The sequence below is a fragment of the Amphibalanus amphitrite genome, unplaced genomic scaffold (assembly GCF_019059575.1).
Source record: "Amphibalanus amphitrite isolate SeventyFive unplaced genomic scaffold, NRLGWU_Aamphi_draft 000939F_arrow, whole genome shotgun sequence".
Classification (NCBI taxonomy): Eukaryota; Metazoa; Arthropoda; class Thecostraca; order Balanomorpha; family Balanidae; genus Amphibalanus; species Amphibalanus amphitrite.
This window is the reverse complement of record NW_024882433.1, coordinates 255,561-282,838: the sequence shown is the minus strand read 5'-3', so window position 1 is coordinate 282,838 and position 27,278 is coordinate 255,561. Positions and strand designations below refer to the sequence as shown.

General features: G+C 50.7%; 2 protein-coding genes across 2 annotated transcripts; one reads left to right on the top strand and one right to left on the bottom strand.

The window, feature by feature from the left end:
- Positions 1 to 12,532: 12,532 nt before the first annotated feature.
- LOC122368330 lies at positions 12,533 to 18,330 on the top strand. Its single transcript, XM_043342170.1, has 3 exons — positions 12,533 to 12,781; positions 14,978 to 15,729; positions 17,960 to 18,330. Exons 1-3 carry the CDS (start codon positions 12,688 to 12,690, stop codon positions 18,200 to 18,202), a joined length of 1,089 nt encoding a protein of 362 aa, XP_043198105.1. The 5' UTR covers positions 12,533 to 12,687; the 3' UTR covers positions 18,203 to 18,330.
- Positions 18,331 to 19,715: 1,385 nt separating this feature from the next.
- LOC122368326 (1,2-dihydroxy-3-keto-5-methylthiopentene dioxygenase-like) lies at positions 19,716 to 27,018 on the bottom strand. Its single transcript, XM_043342157.1, has 6 exons — positions 26,930 to 27,018; positions 25,646 to 25,781; positions 25,437 to 25,556; positions 21,852 to 22,031; positions 20,418 to 20,566; positions 19,716 to 20,335 (listed from the first exon to the last, which is right to left on the bottom strand). Exons 2-5 carry the CDS (start codon positions 25,772 to 25,774, stop codon positions 20,441 to 20,443), a joined length of 555 nt encoding a protein of 184 aa, XP_043198092.1. The 5' UTR covers positions 25,775 to 25,781; positions 26,930 to 27,018; the 3' UTR covers positions 19,716 to 20,335; positions 20,418 to 20,440.
- Between the last annotated feature and the right edge of the window lie 260 nt (positions 27,019 to 27,278).

The window sequence follows — 27,278 nt, the reverse complement described above, 5'->3', positions numbered from 1 at the left end:
CGTCAGGGCTGTGGCAGGAGCGCTGCAGTGGAAAAGAGACAACGAGGTCGGCGAGCCACCTGAAGTTGTCACTCGGCGATCGGTCTTCTCGTGGTGCGGCCGATTGGTGGCACACCTGCCCGTGTGTGGGTGGCTGAGACCAGCGGCCGCGTGGCTAAAGCGCCGCGCCAACGCGGTGACGAGTGGCTGGGATGACGTCACAAGGGACCCGATGCTGCTGGATCAGCTCCAGTATGTAGCGGAGCGGCTGGTCAGTGATGACCCTGCACGCGGTCGCTGGAGCGTTCAGGGCGAGAGCGCTGTGATTTGGACTGACGCCAGTTCTGTCGCTGCCGGAGTCGTCCTCGAGACACCAGACGGGCACATCATCGAGGACGCCTGCTGGCTGCGGCGGGACGAGACAGCTCATATCAACATGGCTGAACTCGACGCAGCCTTGCGAGGTCTCAACTTGGCAGTAGCTTGGAACATGAACAAGGTCGAACTGAAGACAGATTCGTCAACGGTTTACCGCGGATCAGTGACGCTCTCAATGGTCGCGCACGGCTCCGGACTAAAGCCCAAGGAGAGATGCTGATCCGACGCCGGGTAGATACCATCCGGCAGATCGTGGAAGAATTGCACATCGAACTCACAGTAACGCTGGTGCGGTCGGCAGAGAACAAGGCGGACTGCATCAGCCGAGTGCCCGCTGCGTGGCTGCGGGAGCCGGACAGTTCACCGGAGCCCGTCTGCGCGGCAGCCGGGGCAGACGGTGTAACGGGAGTGAGCACAGGTTCCGAGGCCAGTGGCGCAGATGGCGGCGAGGCGACGAGCCTACACTCGGCTATCAGAGACGTGCACGCTCGAGCCGGTCACCCAGGGATAAGGCGCACGCTATATTTCTCGCGCCGTGATGTTTCTCCGACAGTGACCCGGAAGGACGCGCGTGCGGTGGTCACACAGTGTGATGTGTGCAGATCCATTGACCCGGCGCCGGTGAAGTGGCGACACGGCGTACTCAGCGTCAAGGAGACATGGTCCCGTCTGGCCATTGACATCACTCATTTCCGAGGTCAGCTCTATCTCACAGTTGTTGACTGTGGACCGTCTCGGTTCAGTCTGTGGCGGCGGCTGCGGCGGGCTGACACCGCACACGTGACTGAGGAGCTGGATCAAATCTTCAGCGAGCGCGGAGCCGTCGAAGAAGTCCTGGCAGACAACGACACGGCTTTTCGAAGTCGAGAGTTTTCAGCCTTCATGTCCAGCTGGGGAGTGCGGCTGCGCTTTCGCGCGGTCCATCAACCGAGTGGCAATGGGATAGTTGAACGTAATCACCGGTCGGTAAAAGTGATTATGGCAAGAAAACAGTGTTCTGTCACAGAAGCTGTGCATTTATATAATGTGATACCACAAGACGGGGAACGAGCTGAAACATCTCCCGCCGCCCAGGTCTACAAGTACAGGGTGCGGGACAGAGTGCTGGCCGGCGCCACTGACGGCAGGAACGAGGCGCCACCGACAGCACGTGCGGAAGATGCAGAAGATGGCGGGTATAGGATAGGCGACGAAGTCTGGATGAGGGTCCCAAAAACGCGATGTGGGGAGCAGTCTCGGCGAGGGGTGGTAACTGGTTTTATATCGCCTCAGGTGATGGAGGTAGATGGTGCCCCGTGGCACGTCCGTGACCTCAGACATCGCCAAGAGGTGTAATGTGATCTTGAGGATCAGGGGGGGATGTGATGTGAACTGTGATACGGAAGTGTGAAGTTCACACAAGGGCGAGAAATTGCGCGAGATCAACTTCAGAAAATCAAGTCGGATTGTTGGGGAGGCAAAAATACAGTGGTTTTTGGGAGACGATTTGTGTCGGGCGGATTGATTTCTCATTTGCTTATCACACATTGTTCATAGCACAAAGAGTGAATAAAATCCAACCGTTTTAGTCATCTTCATGGTCAATTTAGAACTCTTGATATTCACATTTCTTACCCTGTTTATGTTACAAAATAAAGTCACATAACTGACGACTGAATTCCGGGGCCTTGATACGACACATAATGCTCTCACTGCTGCTCTCAACTGCTCTCAATTTCCGCTGACTTTCCTTTTCGGTTGCCTAACTGTTGGTGGTGGGCTCAGTCGTCATAACGACAGTCCGGGGGTTCGGCTCCCGCCCAGTTCCGCTTGGTCCTTGTTCGGTCTGTTCGATCCCCATCCTGTTCACTGTTCAGTTTAGTCCTTGGTCCTTATTTGGTTCTGTTTAGTTTGGTCTTCTTTAGTCCTGTTTAGTCCCGCTCGGCCCCCGTTTGGTCTCTTCGGTCTCGTGCTCGGCCCGTGTTCCGTCATTTTTCGTCCCTCTTAATCCCACTCAGTCCCTTTTTCGTCTGTTCAGTCCCTCTCGGTCCCCGTTTGGTCCTGTTCAGGCTCTCTCAGTCCATGTTTGATCCTGTTCGGTCCCACTCGGTCCCCGATTGGTCCTGTTCAGTCCCTCTCGGTCCCCGTTTGGTCCTGTTCAGTCCCTCTCGGTCCCCGTTTGGTCCTGTTCAGGCTCTCTCAGTCCATGTTTGATCCTGTTCGGTCCCGCTCGGTCCCCGCTCGGTCCCATTCGGTCGACTAACGGGCGCCGGTGTTCGCCAGAAGCACGGGCCGCAGCTCGGTGCAGAGCACCACGCTCATGGAGAAGCCGTCCGAGGCCGGCGGCCAGAGCCGCACGCCGTCCCCGCTCGTGGCGGCCATCACGGCCAAAGGCTCCTCCGCCAGACAGGTGGGCACGACGGCCGCCTCGCTGACACCCTGCGGCGCCGCCCAGCTGAGGCGACGCTCTGCGACTGCTTGATGTTTGCCTGGTGCTGCCGACATGCTGCTGCTGCTGCTGCTCTCATGCTGCTGCTGTCTTGCTGCTTATGATGTTCCTCTGCCCGCTGCCGCCATACCGAGCTGTCGTACTGCTCAATGCAACCATGCCGCCCTTGCCTCGTCATTTTACTGTTACACTGCTTCCGCCATCCTGATTCCAAGTCCCGCCGTCGCGATGTCGCTTTCATATCGGTGTTAGCTTGCTGTAACAAACCTGCCGCTGCTTCTTCTTGGGTTCGGCATAACTACGGTTGGCTCTGCTGTCATGCTTGATCATATTTTGTAGTGAAGAAGCAGGCGCAACGAAGCAAGGCATGTGATAATGTTAAGATTAGTGAGAAGTGTTCATTATTTTTCTTAAGTGTAAATCTGCACAATTTTTATTTTTTTTATGCATTTCTCCTGTTTTCCTTCGTAGTTATTTAGGAAATTTCTTATAATTTCATGTAGTTTTCATTGCACAAAGCACCTAGTTAGTTTGTAACAGCCCAGGGTAGTTATAAACTTACTGGTTAGTTTCCTCGTGATACTGTATGCTTTATCGTAACGTCCCGTATATAACATTTAGTTACGTTATGCTCATTATAACGAACCTGAACGGGCAACTCGTTCTTGACACAATTGGAATCGCTGCGAACTAACTGATTATGCATGGTTCACAGCTTCCTACCTGCAGGTTGCAAACCACCGACCCTCACGTATTCCTTCTGGATAGGTATTTGTATATTAAAAGGTGCACTTCGGCATGTTTTACTCTTTGGCGTTACTGACGTCAATGCTGCATATCAGGAAGACATGTTAGAAGCATTGAAAGGACATTACTGGCATCCGTCACTCGTCAGCTAAGCACATCAATAGTTTCAGCTACACCGCTAAGCCGTCTTTACTGACGTCTACATATGTGTTTCCCATACAAGTGTCATTCAGGACATTACAGCCCACCTGGTATACCTAGTCCGTTTTTGGATTTTCTTAATGTCTCGGGTAAAGTTTCCTATGTCTGTGCCTTTCATGCTTGTTTTTCATAGCGGAACAGTCTCCGTACCTTTTCAGCCTTTTAGCCCTTGCCCGTAAACTAAGGAGGATGGTTGCCATCCTATAGGGGTTTTTGCTTGGTGAGTATGTGCTGTGATATTTTCTCTTCTCAAAGGCGCAGGGCTTCATTGAGAGTAAACCCGAAACCCTGCCAGTGGCCATCGGTGCATTCAAATCGGTAGGATGATGGCCGTTGGGAAAGCTATAGGGAATAATATGGAAATCTGGTGGAATGGATGACTTGTAATGGAATTAGTATTCACCGTAAAGTACCATCAGTTTCCTGATGTTGCTTATGACGGATTTTGTGGATTTTGCGTTTTTTTCAATATAATCTACGGAATTTGTGAAACTATTGAGATAATTTGGTTCCATTCATTTTACGGTACCGACGAATGGTTCGCTTCAAATTTCAAAACGTAAACGAAATGGTGAGTCCAACGAAGAATGCTAGGCCCCACAAGTTAGCAATGCAAGAAATGCAAGTAGGTATCTCCTAGCAACTTAACCCGCGCCCTGGTGGGGTCTGTTTATAACGCGACCTGGTGGGGGGGGCTATTTTTGCCCCCTCGTATCTCCGAAACTACTGGACGGATCCGGAAAATTCAAACGGCGTTCGATAGCCCTGTCAAATTTGTCGATGGAAACCAAATTTTATTGACCTCGGGGTCACCGATGACGTCACAGGTCAGGTCAAAGATAAAATGTTTCACCGTTCACGGGGCTTCTAGGGAAAGCGCTATAACACCGAGTAAAACGCATTTTGTCGAAAATCAGCGATAAGACGTCAGTTGTCTAGTACATATGTTGCTATTAGAGGTCACTGGTCATACCAGGTCAGGTCACAGGTCAGGTCACCAAAGGTCACCAAGGGTCACCACATGAACCCAACTTTACTAAGGTTGTGCGATGCATGTTTTATGGCCAGTTTTTCATTTCCAACCCAATGGTGTTGGTTATAAGACCATCAGGTACGGTTTAGGTCACACTTTGAGGTGGAGGTCAGGTCAAGGTCAGGTCAAAAAAGGTCAAATTTAAAAGTTGATATTTTTGCATAAAATGGGTATCGATTCGATGCAGCTCCTCACGGGGAGTCTAATGGTGGTCTTTGTTTTGCACTACGAGGTCTAGAATTGCTAAAAATTGAGTTTGAAAATTTGACGTCATCAATTTTGAACAGTTTTTTCGCTATAACTTCGCCAAAAATAGAGGTATCAATCTAAAATTTGGTATGTGGATGGAATGCGGTAAGGACTATCACATATATTCCGGTTTTTGCGAAATTCAAAAAAACTTTTTGGATTTTTTGACTATTATATCCCAAAAATCTATTTTTTGTTTTTTGGGGGTCAAAATAAAAAAATAAAAAATCCGAGATAGCAGTTTTGTAGCCCTGTCAATTCTACAGCTTTTATGTCCTAAACATTTTTCTGTATTTGCAAAGCTATAGGCCTGACAGCTCTTCCCGCGAAACCCTTTTTTGGGTCGAAAACGGCAGAACATGACGTCACTCTGACGTCATTTCCGGCCAACCTATCATAGCTTTTGGAAAAATTTTTGGTCACAATGTGTAAAATTGATGTCCGGGAGGGTACTGAAAGTTTGGTGACGATCGGCGCAGCGGTTCTGGAGAGATATCGAAAAGTCTGGAGGGGGGGGCAAAAAATAGCCCCCCCCACCAGGTCGCGGGTTAATTATAAAGAACCAATTTGGCCACCCGACTGTTTGTACAGTTCAAACCACAGCATAGGTCTAAAGCTCGGGTCCCACTGGCACCGTCTATCCTTACATTCTTTATCCGTCTCTGGACAGCGTTTGGACTATTGTCGACCGGATAATGCCGGTCGAGATGTATTTCTATCGGCCGTCGAGACTTATTGACCACCCAATGTCGAATCTCTGGATAACGAATATTTATTATTGTTGTTAGACCAAAAAAGGAAGTCACTTTGTCCGCTGAAAAGATAGCGGACTTTAGTGCTGGTTATTGTGGATGTATTAGTTTCCGTTTACAAAATTTTCAGGGAAAAGAGTTCGGTGATTCGTCAACGATGATGCACAACAACCCGGATAACATGTTTACCGACGTGCACTGCGCCTGTCTTTGCAATGACATTTGCGTTTTTATGGTATGGGGAAACGCCACGTATGAAGTAATTACAACAAAAAATAGGCACACTTTGTAACTTTGTTTGTAACTAACAAAGTGTGAGCATTTCTGTCTCTGTCTCTGTCTCTGTCTCTGTCTCTGTCTCTGTTCTGCCTCTCTGTCTCTCTGTCTCTCTGTCTCTCTGTCTCTCTGTCTCTCTGTCTCTCTCTGTCTCTCTCTCTGTCCTCTCTCTGTCTCTCTCTCTCTGTCTCTCTCTCTCTCTCTCTCTCTCTCTCTCGTCTCTTCTCTCTGTCTCTGTCTCTCTCTCTCTCTGTCTCTCTCTCTGTCTCTCTCTCTCTGTCTCTCTCTCTCTGTCTCTCCTCTCTCTGTCTCTCTCTCTCTCTGTCTCTCTCTCTCTCTGTCTCTCTCTCTCTGTCTCTCTCTCTCTCTCTGTCTCTCTCTGTCTCTCTCTGTCTCTCTCTCTCTGTCTCTCTTCTGTCTCTCTCTGTCTGTCTCTCTCTCTCTCTCTCTCTCTCTCTCTCTCTCTCTCTCTCTCTCTCTCTCTCTCTCTCTCTCTCTCACCGTTGCTCTCCCTCCCTCGCTCGTTCCACCCTTTCTTTTCTTTCCCTTTCTTTCTCCCTCTGCCACCTGTGGACTGCGGTCGCCGCCAGTGACGATGGCCCCATCGCGCTGTCATTGTGCTGTGGTGAGCGGCCGTGACTACCGTGCGGCCCGCGCCGGAGGCTGTTTGTCCGCGGGGAGTCTGTTTGGTCGCCGGCGGCCCCGTGTGTGTCCGCAGCTCCCAACGGTGATTATCGCCCGGCCCTGGGGAGAGAGAGGAGCACAGGAGAGAGCGCGGAGCAGGGGAGAGAGTCACGGGAGGAAGGGGTGCTGCGACTGACAGTTACAGAGCCATCACACAAATGAAGAAGAAACGGCTCCGACAATGACGGGAAATGAATGCACACACTGGCCGGCTGAGGAGACTGGCAGGAAGCGGAACCGCCGCCCCCTCCCCCCGGAACCGCCGCCCCCTCCCCCGGAACCGCCGCCCCCTCCCCCCCCAGGTCGTACGGAGGCCGATTAGGATCTGGTGCTCACGGACACTGGAGGACACAAGTGTTTGCTGAGAAAGAGCGGGCTTTTACCGCTGAGGGGCCTCTGCTTCCATCGTTGCTGAGGCGAGGTGCTGAAGTCGCTGACGTGTCACGCCAATGTAGCAGGGTTAGCGTGAAATTACCACTCAAATGACACTTGTGGAGGTATCTCCTGAAATGTGCCTGTCCCGCAGTGCATTTAACGAAAATAAATGATAATTTACTCTCATTTTCAAACGTAATGTACGAAGAGCAGTCGTAAACATTCTTCCTACCTGAACTCAAGTGCTCGAGTCTATCATGGTCATTGTGAATTCAGCTGCGGTATACGGTTACAACCTCCGAGACATAAGCCCGGCTCCAGTTTCGATTTGCCGCTCTGCCTTCATTTGACGCTGGCCGCATCTCGGGATCCCCAAAGCTAAATGAGTAAAACGTCATTTTCCGTCTGACTGCTCATCGGTGTGCTAATGGAAAATGCATGTAAATCTACGGTGAACCTCTGCTCATAAGTCCTCATTGCCCATTCGTCGACACTCTGGAAATTGTGTGCTTTAAATGCAAATTTTTTGACGTATTAGCCTAAAAAGGTTAATCCAGTGTAGATGAAATCAATGGTCGATTTTGAGATTTGCCGCCAAGGCGCCAACCAAGGTATTCATATGATTCCAAGCATGAAAAATTGCAATATTTTTGCCGGCACATGGAGAATATTTAACTACTAAAAAAAAAAACGAGCGAAGAAGCAAATGATAACGCATTACGTTCAGAACATTGTTTTGTCAATGACCTTTCAAATTGCGTGTTGAAGCTGAACTGTATTGAAGTGCTTGTGCAGTGTGCATGTCTTTTGACGGAATGACTGAATAACGCACATTTTTACGACAGAGCGGAACAAAACAAAACAAAACAATACAAAACAAAACAAAACAAAACGCGAAACAAATACGATGCAACGAGCGGAACAAAACACGATGTGCATCTAGCCATCTTCCTTTTGCCTGATAGTCACACAATTAACAAAAGTTTGAGCTAGGCAGCTAAATAAGTACTAATGACACATCTCAGCAATTAACGAGGAACTAACGAGAAGTTAACGAGGGGGGGCCGTTGTCGCCAAGATTAAAACGGGCCTCAGGAGAGGACATCAATGTGACAAAATACCCGATTAGTTTTGTTATGTGCTTTTTCAACCTTCTCGAGCTTTTTCAACCTTCTCGCGAAAAAGGCGCGGTAAACAGGAAAGTCGCAACTGCGGACTATAAACAATTAATAATTCTAAGAATCATCAAATAATTCCACGTATCTATCTATCTTTAAAAGCTTGCAGAAAAAAAACTCCAAGGAAACCAAGTACAATAAGTCGGCTTCATGGAGCCAATGTGCACTCGTTTTGAACTCCCCCCAATATTTGAGTACAATAAGACGGCTTCATGGAGCCAATGTGCAGTGTGCACTCATTTTGAATTACTGACACGGATATCCGCGCGGGCCGCCGACCCGCAGCGTAGCAGCAGCACGAGCTGGTAAAGGGCGGCGTGCCACGGCCTCGAGCGGATCTCAACACGGCCGGCCGAGTGGCCCGTGTTTGCACAAGCTCCAATTAACCGGCTGAGACCTGCCGGCCCGAACAACATCAAACGTCTGCCCTCCTCCACTCCGCGCAGTGTGTACTCATCGGACTGTGTCCTGACTCATCGGCATTATTAGATTCGTCAAGTGAGCCATCAAAGTGAAGAGTGGCTTAAGTTGTCTACTTTTGCCTACGGCATATAAGAACGGTGCTGGTTCCGGTTTAAAGTGTCTTAGTAAATGTTCAATTCAGAAGGATGACTATCGTACTCGATGTCTCAGATGAAAGGAGTTAGATTGATGCGAAGACCGGCGCTAAGGCCCGGTTCGAAAAGTTTCTGTTCCTGCCGATTGAACCTTTCGTCGACGATGAGAAGCAGTCGATGCCTCCGGGGCACGTTTTGGGCGGATGAGGTCGGCGAACGTCATGGATTGCTTGGGTCTTTGTGTGTACGTTCTCGCCTGAAATGGTGTCAGCTGTTCGGACTAAGAGTGATCCGAAAAGATTTCTGTTCCAGCTCACCATGAGACTTTTGTCGAAGGCGAGACGTACATCAGCATGATGTATAGTCGACTACAGAATGATGTTCCACTTTTCACAGGCAATTATTTGCCTGGAGTGGTAGGCTGTGCGCGCATCATACGGCTGAGTTCACAAATTATACCTTTGTCCAATGCTTACAATCAACACGCTTAATTGCGTGATAACGGCACAACTTAGCGCTCCGGTCAACTGATAGCTTCTGAGGAGTGGAAATCATCTGTAGTCGCTTCTATTATTATACGCTTCTATTATTTTTATCTCTAAGCTTAACACAGGACATATTCATCTGCAGAATCCAATGACAAGTAACGAATTTCATGACTTTCTCTCGCTATTCAATATGGCACCTAAATAACCTGAAAAATGAATGTGGCACAGTAAGTAATAAGCGTCCCAGCGTGCGTCTCACCCCGTCTTTTAAGCCGCGTGTGACCTCTGCCCCATCTCTCCGCCAGCCGTGTGTGGCCGAGTCCATCCGGGAGGACGCGCTCGAGGACAGCAGGGAGCCCAGCTCTGACATCATCCTGGTGCCGCCGCGCCGGCGCCGGCGACCACCGACCCCGGTCGGCCGCCAGCACCCTGTGGTGTGTTATAACGGCGACAGCGGCGGCTCGGTGATCCAGACCGCCCCGGCCGCCCCCGCCGCCGCCGCAGACCACCAGCAGCCGGCGACAACAACGCAGCCTGAACCAAAGACGACCCGGGTGCCGCTGTGGCACTGTTCGGTGACATAAGGCGCTGCGTTAGTGTGTAGGCATTACATCAGTGACGTAGCAGTACCGTCAGTGACGTGTGACGCATTACTGACGTCTGTTTTCTGCGGTCGGAAGGTATTTGATGAGCCGTTCCTGTCCCGCGGCCGTCCGCCCACTGTTGAAAAGTTGCTGTGATTTTTATGTTACCAGTCAGTGGGGACTGAAGTGGGTGCCGTTGTGACGCTTTCGACGCTGTATGAGCTGAAAGGGAGAGACGATTGGTGAGGTGACGTTGGAAGTGCGAGCTGTGGACGGGCCGTGGCCTCCATTGGCGCTTAGTGTGTGGTGGATGGGTTACAGCCGGTGTAAGACATTAATGTCATTGCGCATTGTACAATGTGCAGGCTGTTTACGTACAAGTTACCTGTGATGAATGTATCAAAGGCTGAGGTAGGACGAGGGCTATCTTTCGGATATTGTTGAAAATTGTCGGTTTCTGCTCTAAAAAGGCTCGAACAGGCAGCAGTCATGTTGTGTACAAATGAAATCCAAAATTGCCTTGAGAAGGCAAAAACTTGATCCTTACGAACGCAGAACGTTAGGTCTTTGAGGAAGTCTTTTCATGCCTGACATTGTTTGTGGTGCTCGATGAGGAAGCATACGCTACATTCCGTTCCGAGAACGTCTCTACCCACTGTAACTGTAATGGGTGCAGCCCCAGCGATGTCCCATGACGAGCGGGGCTAGATGCGGGTGTTCTCTATGGATAAACGAGTGTCACAATGAATGTGGACATGGGCCAATCAATCAGGAGTGGGGCCTATCGCTTACGTGACAATAAGTGAGATGGCTTTCTGGCAGCAGGCACTGGCTCGCTCTCCAGGCTCCATGTCAGCGTGAGTGCCACAGGCACACCATCACGAGTCACGACGGCGCGCCGGTACCTTATAGTTGCGCCCGTGGCCGTCAGGTGGCAGTGCGGCGCTGCATAACAGCTCTCTGTTGTGACATGGTGGCACACGGGCTGGCATGTGTTCCATTGTTGTTTACTTTTGATTTGATTTTTGTCATGAGTACAGGGTCTTGTTAATGTGATGTGTTCTCTCATCTGTCGGAAATATGAAACCGTTTAATTGTTACCAACACCAGTTTGCAACAGGTGACAATGGAGCCGAAGGAAAGGTGGAACCACGCCGCTGGATTCTAAATTGTTTTAACTTTTACTTGTTTTTTGTTTATTCAAATTTCCCTCCAACAGGCCATTGTTGCTCAATTTCTGGACGGTTCCTATTCAGAATGAAAAAATAGGCGAAGTTTAAATTGTCACATTCATTTCACTCTGGTCCCAGTAGGTAAAACGTACGACACTTCACGCTAATGACACTTATCCCGAATTTACTGACAACTCCGTCTGCAGTGTGGCAAACGAAAGAGACATTTAGTGGATGGTGTGTGAATAAAGCCGATTGAACATGATGCAATTGCAAACAGGAAGTGCCTGTGCACCTGGAAAACCATAGTCAGCCAGGAGACTCGAGGGAATTAGAATCAAGTTGGACTCATTTAACGAAAGGGTATATGCTGCAGGTATCTGCGGATTTCACCGTTTTTCTACACATCTCGCAGCCTGTGCAAATACAATGACAACCATAGACTCCCATACCCACGATACCCATAATTTCGCTTCTTCGGTGGGTGGCATTTAACCATCCGAGGCCATGCAAGAAGCTTGCACTCGCTGGAATAGGGGGATGGCGTTTCTTACCTAACTATTGCATCAAAAAGTTGCCCAGAAGTAGTGAATGAAAAACCAAAAAATGTTGGAACGGTTAACGCCCGATTATAAAGGAGAGCATTTCTCTACTTCAACACATTTATCAACGTAGCCGATTTAACTCAGTAGGTACGGGAAGTAACATTATCAACCTTTTCAATCTCCTCAGTCTTTTGCCACCTTTGCCTTTATTTGTTTCTGTTCACGTTTGTTCTCCTACGTGGACTGCAGCCCGCGAGTGGCCGATCGTCCGCCACTGACATCAGTACTCGGTCGTCACTTTTTGCTGTTACCTACCTATTATTGTGAAGAAGGAATGGTCGCCGAGGCCCCTGAGCTACGATTTGCGCACGGCAGCGTCACCCTTCGAGAGACAGACTGAGGGACGCCAGGTGAAGGAAAAGGGCAGTATATTCACCCGTTGCGCGTTTGTTTGTCTTAGAGGGCCCTCGGTTGGCCTCAGAGCGCCCTCTTTTGCCTCATAAGGTCCCCCGCTGACCTAAAAGGGCCCGTGCATGCCTGAGGATACCTGTTTCAACATCAGGGCTCCGGGTACCTACTTTTCAGTATGAATAAATTGTAGGGAAGTGGTCAAAAGCAAGCTTCCTTTACTAGTACCTAGTCAAAATGGCCCTCGAAGCCATTTCATTTTTTCGAGAAAAAAATGTAGGCTCCAGGGGGAGAATGGTATCCCCCCGGATACGCCACCGTATCACGGCATAGAGGGCCTGTATCCGCTGGAGAGACAGAGAGAAAAGCGACCCTCCCAGCGGCGGGTGCCGACTCCCCGGGACCGGCCCACCTCCCCAGACCAGCCCCGGCCTTGGCGGCCCGGGCCGTTGACCCTGGCCATTGGCCAACCATGACCTCGGACAAGGAGTGCGTGCGAGACGAGCCGCTCAGAGGAACCGCGCGTCTCCGGACAGCCGGCAGCGGCCGGTCGCCGGGGACCGGGGTGTGGCTAGTGTGACGGCGTGGCGTGTCAGAGGTGCTCCTGGGTGTGACGATGTGACAAAAAGGGAGCTGACGGTCAGGGCGGTGTGATGATAGTCCCGTGGAGGCGCTGTCGGAGACAATGCGCCGCCGTGACCGCCCTGCTAGCTCTGAGCTTCATCGCCGGCATTGGACTGATATCAGGCAAGTCGATGAAATTCTTTTTTTCTGTGATGTCAGATGCTTCCCTGGGGAGAGATTACGCTGTTCTGATGCCTTGGTTTTGTATCTTTTTGTAGATTTTACCTGGTCCTACACACGTGCAAATTTATTAACTGACTTGAAAAAAAAAAATCGTTGTTAGGCCAATCACCACTGTATAATCACTTACATTTCTGTGTCGTCCATCACGGCTTCTCTAATTTTTATTTGGCAGGGTGCTGGTGCATATTTTTTAAGGTCATACCATGTCATACCTTTGGTACAATTTTGAATATGAATATTCCATTTTGAATATGGAAGGTCAGAAGCTATGGGTAAAAGGTCCAACAACATGCCAACTCACTATGTCATTAATACCTTATAGCCTTTATGGACGATGGGCACCGGTCGCCATTTCTACACTATATTTTCTTGTTTCATTTTCAAAACATATCCTTCAGGGACACGTGCTTACCTACTGCTTAACCCAACCTAGGGTGGTGGTCTGACCGCAACATATCAAGTTGTGGGAAAATTTTAACGTCCCATAACTCAGCTCGTGGGTAACGTCGAAAATCATGAGGGTACTTATTATTTGGTCATCATCGTGCCTGATTAACCCGCGCCCTGCTGGGGGGGGTGTTTGAACACCCCCCCCCTGTGGTTTTTCGCGAATATCTCAAAAACGGCGGCGCGGAGCGCCGCCGTTTTTGGTATACCTTATCATACATCAATTCTACACATGTTGTGAAAATTTCAGACCAAGGTCATTCAAGGTCAGGTCACCAGGTCACTTGAAGTGACCTCACCTCATAAAAAGTTTCAATGTCTGTCATAGCTACACCGAGTGACCGATCGCTTTGAAACTTTCAGCGATTGCTAAGAGCAATAGCATGTACAAAATGTATATCTCAGAATTTTGATATCGATGACCTAAGGTCAGGTCAATTTTGCGACCTCCCCATTATAAGTCAATGGGAGAAAATTGAAATGCGCCTCTTTTGGACGAAAGACATTATAAACACTCCCAAACACTGAATTACAAGTGGTTTAGACACACTGAACATGAAAATGGTGTCCGTGACCCCTGTTTATGCCCTGAGGTCATCTTAGGTCACGAATAGTATCTAACAGTTTTTCGCAAATAACTTTTGATAGAGGCATGCTAGAGCGATGAAAACGCCTTAGATGTGTTCAGCTCGACGATACGGATCGACTGATATGCAACATGACCCTTTCCGGTCAGGTCATGACCTTGACCTGAGGTCAAATTTTCAAGTTGACCTTTCAAGGTCAAGTTATAGTTCATTCGATGCGTCTTGACGAGAGGAACACGATGCCGGTAAAAGTAAGCTCGTACAAGGCTTGAGTCAAAAGTTATTGCAGAAAAACTGTTTCCGAAAAAATCGGCTATTTTTGCAGTTTTTGCCCCCTGCAGGCAAAACCGTTGACGTTAGGTCAAATCTGAGGAAATAACTCAGAAAGGGCGTTAATAGGGCTATCGAATGCGCTTTTCCGCGGCGCTGTAGCTCTATTGGTTCCCGAGTTATGCGTTGGCTTCTTGGAAATTGTCGACATTCGACCTTGAAATCGGCGAAATTTTGCCTTCAATGACCTCTGGTGACCTGACCTTTGACCTGACCAAAAAATTGACCGAAGTGATTTCCTCATTATTTTTGACGCTCTTTCGAACGCCGCCTTCCGCGTGTCGCTACGTGGCCCAGGAGCCGAGTTAGAAGGGGGGGTGTTCAAACACCCCCCCCCCCCCCCAGCAGGGCGTGGAAATCCAAGACCCCCAGCCGGGCGCGGGTTAAAAGTCAGGTCATTGGAAGTTATTTGATGGGCACATTTTTCCCAATTTCCCCGACACCGAGTAAAGAATATATGATTCCTATCAAACACCCTGAATTGATTCTATTCTCGCTCTTGATCATAAGATTCGGGAAGACTCAACCCGCCAGAACATCGGCGCAGGGTCAGGCCCACTGGCAGCACATCCCTCTGGCGTGACCGTTTAAACGGCTGAATGGTTAGCCACACAGGGACACTTGTGTCCCGGCAGGTGCCAAATCAATGCAGCGCACTAGTCAGTGGTCGACTCACCAGCTTTGCCATTCCGGGTTAGTTTGAGCAGATGCGGTCAATTGGTCAGTATAGGGCGAAAGACTCGCTGTGACGTTCCCGCTCCGTCTGTGACAGGTCCGGAGAGGGGTCCGTCCCCCGGCTGCCAGCGGATCCTGCGCCTGAGCTCCTCACTGCTGGGCTGTGTGGACCGCCACCCCCACCCGGGCGCCTGCCGCTCCGGCTCAATGGACGCAGCCGCGGTGACAGCCTGCCTGCGGCGGCGCGCCGCGCGGCTCCGGCGGCCGGCGCGGCTCGTGCTGGTCGGCGACTCCCGGGCCCGGATCCTGCAGCAGCAGCTGAGCGCCTTCCTGCAGCTGGCGAACGGCTCAGAGCCGGTGGACGTGCGCGCCGAGGACGTGCCCGAAGGCCCGCTGCGCCGTCACCAGCTCTCAACCACCCGCGACTTGTGCCGAAAGTTTGACAAATTCTGCAGTCACCTGGTGGGCAACGACCTGCTGCAGGTGGACTTCTGGCGGCGGCCCTACCTGCACACCCTGTTCACCGGCAAACTGCGGAGCCTCGTGGCCGAGTGTCGGGCGGGTGCGGACGGCTGCCCGGACCTGGTGGTGCTCAACGGAGGCATGTGGTACCTCAGAGCGTTCGACGCCATCAGGGACGTCATCAACACGCCGATGACGGGCGCGATGATGATGAGAGACCACGTGGGCGCGCTCAGAGAGGTGCTGACGGAGCTGGTCTCGCACACGACGGTCGTATGGCGCCTGGAAGAGGCCGTCATCACCGATGCCTTACCTCTGGACAGGAAGGATACGGTGCAGAGAAAGCTCACCATGTCACACGCCCTCTTCTTCGACCTTCAACGTCAGGTGAGTGCGGACATTTCCTCTGGCCTTCCATGTGTTTAGTCAAAGGATTGAGAAAGCAAGCAGAGACGTAGGTCTCGAAACGTTTGCATACAGTTTTCTAAGAGATCATGTGCGAATGCATGATGGAACGCACATAATCATCCTGCCTATAAGCTCTCTGTTAGTCCATGGTCATAATGCATGATTGGCCACGCACTGCGCACATAATCATCCTGCCTATAAGCTCTATGTTAGTACCAGTAAAACGCCTTTTGGGCGAAGAACGAGCGAGCGAGATAGTGAGCCCTGCACGTGCGGAAGGGCGAGAGGGTACTTCCAACGGGCTTGCGCAAAACACCCTTCTAACCGGTCGCTAGCGGTGTACCAAATTTGAACGCAATCGGCCCAGCCGTTCCTGAGATCTGGAAGCGGCATTCTGCACGTGCGCACGTGCAAACGGGGTCCAAACTGACTTTTGCACGGCACCCTACTAACCGGTCTCCAACCAAGTACCAAATTTGAGCGCAATCGGCCCAGCCGTTCTCGAGATCTGGAAGCGCCCCCTGCACGTGCGCACGTGCAGTAGCACCCTAACCGCAACACATGGGAATGCATTGCCTGGTGGGTGCCTACCTGTATGCCAAGTTTCAGCGAAATCGCCCCAGTAATTACCGAGTTATTAAAATGGGAACAAATTTGACACCTCTTATTGTTGTATTTTGCACGTGCACTGGGGTGACCTACATGCATTGAGAGTATCCTATTTTTGGTAGAAAGGATGCAGCTACCCTATAAAAATTACCGCAAGTCAATCGCCCAAGCGGCTGCTGAGATATGAGCCTCTCAAAATCACTACTTTTGCAAAACAGCTTGAACACCCTTGACATTTCACGTGGCACGTGCCACGACGGTCACTGAGATGTATCAAAAGTAGTCAATTACGGGGTAGAAGGGATGGGGCTACCCAGCAAAAAAGACCGCAGGCCAATCGGTCCTCCGGTTGCTGAGATATAGACCTCTCAAAAGCGTTACAGGCCGGGCCGGGCCGGGCCGGGCCGCTCATACTGAGATTTTTCCGTTATAACCAGTAAAACGCCTTTTGGGCGAAGAACGAGCGAGCGAGATAGTGAGCCCTGCACGTGCGGAAGGGCGAGAGGGCGCTTCCAACGGGCTTGTGCAAAGCACCCTTCTAACCGGTCGCTAGCGGTGTGCCAAATTTGAACGTAATCGGCCCAGCCGTTCCTGAGATCTGGCAGCGGCATTCTGCACGTGCGCACGTGCAAACGGGGTCCAAAATGACTTTTGCACGGCACCCTACTAACTGGTCCCCAACCGTGTACCAAATTTGAGCGCAATCGGCCCAGCCGTTCTCGAGATCTGGAAACGCCCCCTGCACGTGCGCACGTGCAGTAGCACCCTAACCGCAACACATGGGAATGCAATGCCTGGTGGGTGCCTACCTGTATGCCAAGTTTCAGCGAAATCGCCCCAGTAATTACCGAGTTACTGAAATGGGAACAAATTTGGCACCTCTTATTGTTGTATTTTGCACGTGCACTGGGGGTGACCCACATACATCGAGAGTATCCTATTTTGGGTAGAAGGGGTGCTGCTACCCTACAAAAATTACCGCAAGTCAATCGCCCAAGCGGCTGCTGAGATATGAGCCTCTCAAAATCACTACTTTTGCAAAACAGCTTGAACACCCCTGACTTTCCACGTGGCACGTGCCACGACGGTCACTGAGATGTATCAAAAGTAGTCAATTACGGGGTAGAAGGGATGGGGCTACCCAACAAAAAAGACCGCAGGCCAATCGGTCCAGCGGTTGCTGAGATATAAGCCTCTCAAAAGCGTTACAGGCCGGGCCGGGCCGGGCCGGGCCGGGCCGGGCCGCTCATACTGAGATTTTTCCGTTATATTGAAAAGACTCACTTCGCTCGCTGCGCTCGCTCGCTCGTAATGAAAAGACTCGCTTCGCTCGCTGCGCTCGCTCGCTCGTAACAAGGTCATTTGCAGGTAGTTTTGATACGGTTATTACCCCAGCTATTTGTCAAATTTGAGATTGAAATAGCCGTTGAAAACCGTTAATTCCCTTAGCGAGTCTATGAACGCGGGATTGTGAGTCGATCCAGCTGCCGAAGCCTTGGAGTGCTAGGCTAACATAGCATGCTCCTGAAAATGAACCAATGAAACTGGAGCTGTTCGCAACCTCGCTACACTGCGAATGACAACCATGCGGACGTTCCAGGTGCCGGGACTGCTGGTGTGGTCTTCCATGCTACCGGAGACGTTCGACTTTGCGCAGCGCGTGTGCCGCCCCGTCAAACAAATCGCCAACTCCACTGACATTGTCGTAGAGGAGATTTTCGACGAATGCGACGACGAGATCCACGTGGGCCCAGAGATGCGCCAGCGTTTCGTCTCAAAACTGCTGGACATTTTGTGTGAGACGGATGGGGATAGGGAGCTCGGACACTGCTGCAGAGGGTAGGCCGGCCACCCTCCCAGAGCTGCGAGCTTAAACAGTATGCCATCCACTATCGCAGGTACCGTAAATGCTTTAATTGCGCACTGCAGTGTGGCATACTAAGATCACACCCCTGGTATGGTATATTAACCCGCGCACCGACGGGGGAGTGGGTAACCGCCCCCCCCCCGAGGTTTTTCGTGAATAGTGGAAAAACCGCGGCGCATAGCGCCACTAAATTTGACATTACTTTTCCCTCATCAATTTCACACATGGTGTGCAAGTTTGAACCTGCTACCTTTCAAGGTCAGGTCACCAGGTCACTTCGAATGACCCAACCTCAAATCACCTTTTTGCAACTTTGTCACTGTGTCAGAGATACGGTAAATGACGGAAGCCTTTGAAAGTCGTAGGATGTAATGAGGTTATTGCTAGCTACGATTTGTATATCTCTGATTTTTATATCGATGACCTAAGGTCAGTTCAATTTCTTGACCTCCCATTACAAGTCAATGGGGAAAATCAACCCCCTATTTTTTTCCATTAAAACGCGTCAGAATGGCCCAATATACCATGAATGACTTCATATAGGACCAACCTTGACTACCTTAAGGCCTTTTTTGCTCTTGGGTAACTGTAAGGTCATGTGACATCATCAAGGGTCAAAAGTGTTTTGCTAATCACTCCTTACAGTCATGTAACGAGATACAGCCGCGCGGATGGTCTCATTGTGTTCAGCTCGTCAAGGCGCATCGAATTATATACATGATGACCTTGAGGTCACGTGACCTGACGTCAACCTTTACCTTGAACTTTCCAGGTCAATATTATATATATATATATATATATATATATATATATATATATATATATATATATATATATATATATATATATATATATATATATATATATATATATATATATATATATATATATATATATATGATTCGGTGCGGATTGAGGAGAGGATCACGATGGTGCCAAAAGTTTGTTCCTAGCTTGGCTACTTCAAAAGTTATTTCTAGCGCTGCCATTTCGAATTTTTTGACACCTGTGACGTCATCTTTGACCTGACCTGAAAACGACCCGGGTACAAATTGTAGATCTTGTCCGTGCGTACCCAATGCCGTTTACCGCTTGTCGCTATCTTGCTTCGTTCTCGAGATCTCAGGGGGGGGGGGCAGTCATCCGCACCCCCGTCGGTTCTAAGTTGGGCGGACCCCCGTCGGTGCGCGGGTTAATCAGACATTTCGTGAGTCTTTTTTAAAAATATGAAATAAAATACAGCTCAGATACGTAGGCACCATTTCAGTGTGTGAGCATGTGATGCCAGCAAGCGTACCGTTACTCCGCGGAATTAAACATTTCCCATACTCCATGGACTAACAATGGACGGATCACCATTCACCAGTCATTTTCATGGCTTGTAGTAGTGAATGTTTGCATTTTGGTTGTGAGGCGTAAAATATATTCAGTGTGTGTTGTCGCACATTACGGAGAGGTTGGTCTTAACCATACAAATATCAAGCCGAAATAAGCGTAAATATTTATTTCAATTCCCTCCCTCGTTAAATGTATTACAGCACCAGCACAATCCCGCACGATATTACAAAAGAGATTCAGTTTGCTTTAGTACTCCATCTACCGACGAAACAAAGCTATACAAAAAGAAACAGCAATGCAACCGTTGGGGGTATTTCATAACCTTGCTTCATGTTGAGCTCTAGCACATTTGAGCTTTGCAGACTGCCCTCTAATTAGACACAAATACACAAATGAGATAGCATTGCACAAAAGAAAAGAGAAGAAATGGCACAAGTCTGGCAAAAAGCCGATAGTTCCGTATCACAAAGTGCACATCACTCGTGAATATTTTTACATAAAAAACTGTTTTACGTGCTCGATGCTTTTATCCAGTAATTATCAGTTAACTAACGTTGGTCCCTTGACCGAGTTACAATTCACGATTCACCCATAACACTCCAATGGGAAAGATCCACTAACACCAGGAAGATCTTCAAAGGATCACAAAAATCGAATACCCCTGAAAGTTGGTTGTAGCTCTTCAGCACCTTGTCGGGTCATCTGATGGTCGGCCATCGGCGCCGCTATCGGCGCCCTCTGCCACAGTCTGCCGGTATAGAGGACGGTGCCACCGCCCTCTGCCACAGTGTGCCGGTATAGAGGACGGTGCCGCCGCCCTCTGCCACAGTGTGCCCGTATAGAGGACGGTGCCGCCGCCCTCCCCGCTCCGGTCGCTCAGGCGGCCGCAGTCATCTGCTTCAGGTACTCGGCGCGAGCCGTCATCTTGTCAGATTCCTCTCCCCGAGGGTAGGGTTTCCACACGGGCTCTCCACAGAACAGACGGCACGCCTTGATGTAGTTCTGTGTGGGACAAGCCCCGGAGAAATGTCACTCTACGGCGGCCAGTCCATGTCATGGCTGAGCCCAGATTTGGACCAGGGGAGGGGAAGAACAATAAAACTGGATCGAAATTCAACCGAAGTTGGTACCTAAGTATAAGAATATGTTAGTTCTGAAGAAGTTATACGCCCTTCTCTATAACATTGCTTAGGAAACACAGACATGATTGCTTTACAGTACGTGTTTCTTTGTTTTACCTTATACGTATACGCGTTCGTATGAACACGGTAACTATTTACTTGAGTAAGCCGCTATTCAGTACAACCAAGGACACCCGACGACAACGACAGATGAAGGAAAACTTGTGCGCGCACACAAGTACGATTAGCTAAATAGGACACCGATAACCATCGCTTTATCGCCGCCAAACAGCTATTTACTGGCGTTATCAGCATAGTTGTGTTTCGTCACCCGTCACCGTACAGCCAGAGCGGAAGACAAACATGGTTGAAAAGCGAACATGCTCTTTCCTTAAGCCATGCGCCCAGTCCTGTCCCGCACCGAACGAATCTATAGAATGTCTCTTATCTGCACATAGCAGGCGTCCGATCAGAAAGCACGCATTTAACTAATGGCATACGCAGTTAGTAGACCACCACCGTACTTCGGTACATACTAAAGCCGAAGATGGATCCAAAAAGGAGCTTGGTCCAAAAACTGACGGAGGATTGGAGGATATGTGGATGGGAAAGTTAAGTTATTTGATGGAATTGGTCATCCAACGAAGTAGTCAAACGACGCAGCCACACCAAGGAAAAACCAAGGTCTTTCCGAAACCCAACGGAATGCACATGCAAGTTGATGAACGCCCTGAGGCCAGAAGCGTCTGGAGGAGCATCGACCAGGAGAACCCGCGTCTCGGCCAAGAGTCGCCAGGCCAGGGACAGAAGCGAAGGAATGTTGGCCAGTGGTGCAGGCGCCAGGGCTCTGTCGTGGTTGCAGGCCTCGGCCGGATGGGGTGCGAGTCGGACGACGGTGAAAACAGGGCGCCTGGGGCGACTTGATCAAGGCTCTTGAAATTCACTCCCATAAACCACGTGACATCCAGCATGTAGAAGGCACTGAGAGGGGGAGAAGTTCTTAATAGTCACGTGACCAAATGTGCCCTCCGGCGCCCTGTTTTCACCGACGCCCGTGCCAGTCTCAGCCGGATCAGGGGGGGGGGGGGTCTCAGCCAGGGACGCATGCGTCTATGAGGGTCCAGGGATGCAGGCCTCGGCCAAGGACATGGCTCCCGGCCACCCACCTTTGAGCAGCAGGTGAAGCGGTGGTAGCTGCCGGCCGGCAGCACCAGCAGGTCTCCGCGCTCCACCAGCACGCGCACCCACCGGTCGTCCGTGTCGCGCACGTCAAAGTACCCGGAGCCCTCCAGGATCAGGCGAATCTCCTCGTCCGAGTGCAGGTGCTCCTCGAAGAACGACTTTATCTGTGGCAGACAGGGTGAGGTGGGGACGTGAGACGTTGGTAGTTAGCGTCGACTGGGCAAAGTTGGTGAGTAGCTGGAGATGTTGAGCATCTCGAGTTGGTAGGCGAGTATAATAGGCGAGTCAGTTGAGATGGGACATGGGTGCGTGGGATACTATACAAACGACCCGGGAAAACGAAACAAGGGTCTGCGATGATGCAACACTGAGCGCCGTCCGTCTACTATCGCGGAGACAGCCGAGCAGCGACCAACGTATGGTGTTGTGACCCTAGTTTCTGCTGCTGGGAACACGATGACAAAATCGTTGGTGGGCACACGAGTACAAACTCGACAACTCTCATTATCGGAAAACGCGTCTAGCCAGTCGCCTTAACGAATAGATATGTAATCGTACACACGGCGGTGATAACTGCACTCACCATGTCCCAGATGGATCACGTGTACACGGCTCGAACGATAACCGTAGTCGTCCTTCAAGTGCGATAAATACGCTTCACCTTACTTACAGATAATCCAACTTCGCATCATCATTGGATAATGAGACCCATCTCAAACACCAGGAGGTAATCATAAATTTTATTTCTATTGATTTTAGCTGGGCAGAGACAATCACACAAAAAATGAACATACATTACTTTTTAAGCAATAATTACGATTGCCCCGAACTGAACTGCAATGAGCCAGTGATACTTCACCGGAACAGACGACAAAGTTGTCTCTTATCGCTAGCATATCCCTCCCATCCCTTCACAGCCCTAATGATATTGTCGAAGTCTGTAAACAATCCACAAAACGGCGACGGTACAACCGCACAATGAAAATGATTATAAATACACAACACCAGACCACTCAAACGACTAAACAATGAGGTTAAATGGATAAAACACACGCAACACTTCTCATCAAACGCGAGCGTACCGTTCTGTGTTCACTCATCCAGACACCCCCAGTGTTCTGTGACCTAATATGACCTGACGTCCCTCCCCCGGCACCACGGCCGGTCGGGACGGGTCACACCTCTCAGGGCACTCTCCGGTAAGGGGTGCGCCGTTTGTAGATTTTGTACTTGGCCAGCTCCTCGGCGGGGAGGTAGTCGGTGGGATCGACAAAGTTCGGGTCGTAGGGCACGTAGGGCGGCTCCGGGCCGCCCTCCTCGGGCGGCGGCGGCCCGAACCAGCCGTCCGGGGTACGCTCTCTGAACCGGCGCGCCGCCTCGCTGCCGTGCCAGCCGGGCTCTCCCTCGGCCGGGGGCGCAGCGGCGGCTCCCTCCGCCTGCAGACCTGACGGGCCCTCGCCGGGGTCGGCCTGGGACACCCCTGTGGAGCTCTGACTAGAGGTAGAGGCCCGGGTCGGAGCGCGCGCCGTGGTGCGCCGACGGGCGCCACCGACAGCGACTGAAGTCGAGGCCGAGGTGCCGGGGGCGGCGGCGGCCGGTCGGGCGGGAACGGCCGTCCGGCGAACCGGCGGGTTCTCTCGCACGTCCAGCGGCCCCATCAGGGGCTCCACAGCCGGCACCGCCCGTATCGGAAACCCGTAGTACTCCCACAGACGGATGCACGTGTAGAACCAGGCAGCCAGCAGCAGGAACGGCCAGAACATGGTGAACAGCATCACCGTGCAGCAGCACTGGTAGGGAAGTGTGAGCGCGCGCAGCGTCTGCAGGTACACCCGCCACGTGCGAGTGATGAGCGGCGCGAAGAAGAGGTAGACCCGCACCGCCACGTAGTGCAGCAGGCCCACGAGCAGCAGCGGGGACAAGTTCGACTTGGGGACGATGAAGCGCTTCACGTTGTCGTCCGCCATGGTCGGGCCGCGGCTGGCTGGCGGAGCCCTCACGGCACACCGTGGCGGATCGGACACGTGCCGCGCGTCTCACGGACGCACCACGTGCGCACAGGTGAATGGAACGGACCACCACACTCGGACCCCGGCTCAGAACTGCGCGGCCGGCGCGTGGTGACAGCGGTGCTTGCGTGCGTCACTCGTCGCTCAGCTGTGGGCCGGCGCCGCCGGCGGTCTCCGACCAATCAGAGCCGTCCGATAAGTCAGGTGACCCGACGAGCCGAGCCAGCCCAGCCGCCGGGCAAAGGTCGACCGTGCGCCGCGCGGGGGGGGGGGGGGAGGATGGGGTGGTGCGGCCGGAGGCCTCGGCCACGGCCCACGCGTCCGCCGACCTTGAGCGGGTAGCAGTCAGACGTGCCAGGCACCGGTTGTATAAACAGATGCGGGCACGCCAAAGTGCGACCATCCGCCTCGGTTATGCCGATGACAGCAAGAAGACTTTAGTAAAAATGCCAATTACCGGGGTTACATGAGCAAGTAAATGCGTATCTATCAGGAACGGATTTTCCTATTCGCTCACCATTGTAGTCCGTTTGTAATGCGTATTAACTCTGCTCATGTAACCCCGAGCAGTGACAGTGAAAACGACTTCAGCGGAGGACCTACCAGGGTAATTTGAGTTCCATTGAGCCGGACCGGAACCGCACTAGCCATAAACCACCAGTACCAGGACGGATCGCATTCATCAGTTCTACCTTTGCAAGATGATACAGGGCAACATTTTTTCCATAACGCGCATGGGAACAAGTTACAGATCCGCACAGTGCATGGTTCATGCATGCATGGATAAACAGTATCCCAGAATAACCTGGCATTCATAAACACCCCGACGACCTCCCAGAATAACCTGCACAGTGTTACCATTACCGTAAGCCTTCCAACTCCTGATGAAATCGGGCTCCAGACTAGTTACCCATGGGTCAAATGCAAAAGGGATGACACGTGGATCGCACTTTGATATCTGGCATTCCCCATGCACCCGGACCTCAATACCGAACAGTATCCTTGGTCCAATCGGAAAAGAGCACGGCAATCACATTACCTCTTACAGCCTCGTCCTTAGCGGGGCAGACCTCTCGGCTCAGTATTAGGCATTGAGGCAGTCAACAAACTCCGGCACCAGGGACGACCGACAAGCGACAACACACCAGGTTTAGCACTTAGCAGTTTTGTCATCTTCGGTTGGGGACGCGTAACTGTCGGAAGAAGCGATACCTACCAAACGACAAGCCAACTCTACCCAAAGATAAGTTTTTAGGACGATAGATTTATCGTACTGACGCACTTCTATCTGCAGTAATTGCCGTTCAGCGATGCGTAAATGCAGCTTCTGACAAGAAAAGAAAATACTCATTTGTGCGCATTCTTTGTAGCTTAGTTGGAAGGCGAGCACCAACAATAACACCAACTTCAATGAGCAGGCATTCGCTAAAGCCGTTAAGCCACGGTAAAGATATCTTCTCTTAGTATGGGAAGATGTCAGACCCTTACGAAATAACTCACCTTTAATTAGCCCGGGAAGCACACGGACATTCAGATCAGACTTTCTCGCTCGGCACTGACCTTGGTCTCGTAGTTTTCCAGCTTGTCCGGCGACACAGTGATGACGTCCTTATAGTTGTAGCCGCGCTCCTGGCGAATCTTCTCCACCAGAGGCGAGTTCTCAACGTCCTCGTCTTCAATCTGGGGGACGGCAAACAATCAGAACAAGGGCCGCTGGACAAAAAAAAACACTCAAAACTATATGAACAAGGCAATGTTGATTCACATACCTTCCAGTACAGGCATCCGGTCCTCTCCTTCAGCTGATCCAGCGACAGTTCCTCGAAGGGCTCCGTTTTGTGGGGCAAGCGCTGGTCGTCGTCTGCAGACAGGTCACCCATGTACCAAGCCTGGACCATTTTGGTGCTGGAAAAAAGAGTGGGTTTAAGTCAGCCAAATGGTCGGTATCCCGTATCGGCAGTGTTTGTACTAAATTTGAAGGGACATAGACAGCTTTAGATCGTTCGATTTCAACTTACCGGGAGTTAATTAATGATTAATGACCTTACCCTCGTAGTTTGAAAAAGTTAGATCAAAACACTTGTTTATTAATAATTTCGAGCACAGCTCTTCATCAGAATACAAAGCTAAAAAAAAAAAAATTAGCTTTGTATTCTGATGAAGAGCTGTGCTCGAAATTATTAATAAACAAGTGTTTTGATCTAACTTTTTCAAACTACGAGGGTAAGGTCATTAATCATTAATCAAAATGCTTTAATATGATCCTCGCACAAGCACTGAGAAACTTAAAGATTACCGGGAGTTAACTGCAAAGACCCCCCAAGACATTGTCGGAATCAACTTGCAGCCCCCCCCCCTTCCCCCAATCGCACCTCCACGACCAGAGGGGGGAGGGAGGGGCAGTTCACGGCCAGTAGTCGGACCGAGTACCGACCGATGAGGTACAGGTCTCGCGGGTTTTAACGGTAGGTTTTGCACCTAGACAAATTAGTATACTTCAGGCTATATCTTCGTCGTCTTAATCTTTTAAGTGTTGAAGATGCGATCGCCTTGTTGGTTCACAAGCCGGCCATGGTCGTGTAAAACGATTTCATCGTAGATCGATTAGTTTCTGAGATATAACCGGAAATGTAAAAGTGCAAAACCTACAGCTTAATCTCGCGAGAGCCGTACCTAAAGAGTACCTACCTAATGACCGCCGGCAAGTCGGCGGGCTGGGGCGGGAGTGGGAGTGGGAACCTGGCAGCTAGGAAGGGGCGTCGCAGCTGGGTAGGGGTCGAAGGGCGGTAAAGGCACCCAGAATGCAAAGGTCAATCATCACCCGTTCCGTCGTATCTATCCTCAGGATACTGAAATCCTTCTTTTCCACGCCGCAACCCTATTCCGGGCTGGACAGGCAACTTCATCCCATGCGGGCTCAGGCTGCTCCCTTGAAGCGCGGCGCAGCTCCTGAGGAAGCCATCCGTAGCTTGGGTTGGGAAGGGGGGGCTGGGTGGCCTGGTCCGCAATGCAAAGACCGCAGTGCAAACTGCAAACTCAAACTCAGTACTTACGTTCCACGGTGCCGACCCGTCACGGACCTCGTGCGCGTGGAAATGCGAGCATGCGCCCTCTTTGACAAAAACAACAACTCCGTTTTAGACCGTGCTTGATATTTTCCGCAAAAGCATTACAAATGACGTCATCGTAATCTGAAAATGCTTCTTTTTACAGTTAACGTTAATTTAGATGTAAAGTTATTCAATTTTTAATTTTTTTTTTATCAAAACCAGGCTATTAAGTCTTTTTAGCATTTCTGTATCAAATTGAAAACGTAAAAAGTGGAATTCAGCGCACTGCACATTTCAATGTGAAAACGTCTCGTTGCTCTTATGCAAAGTGGTCCCATTTCATACATTCTCT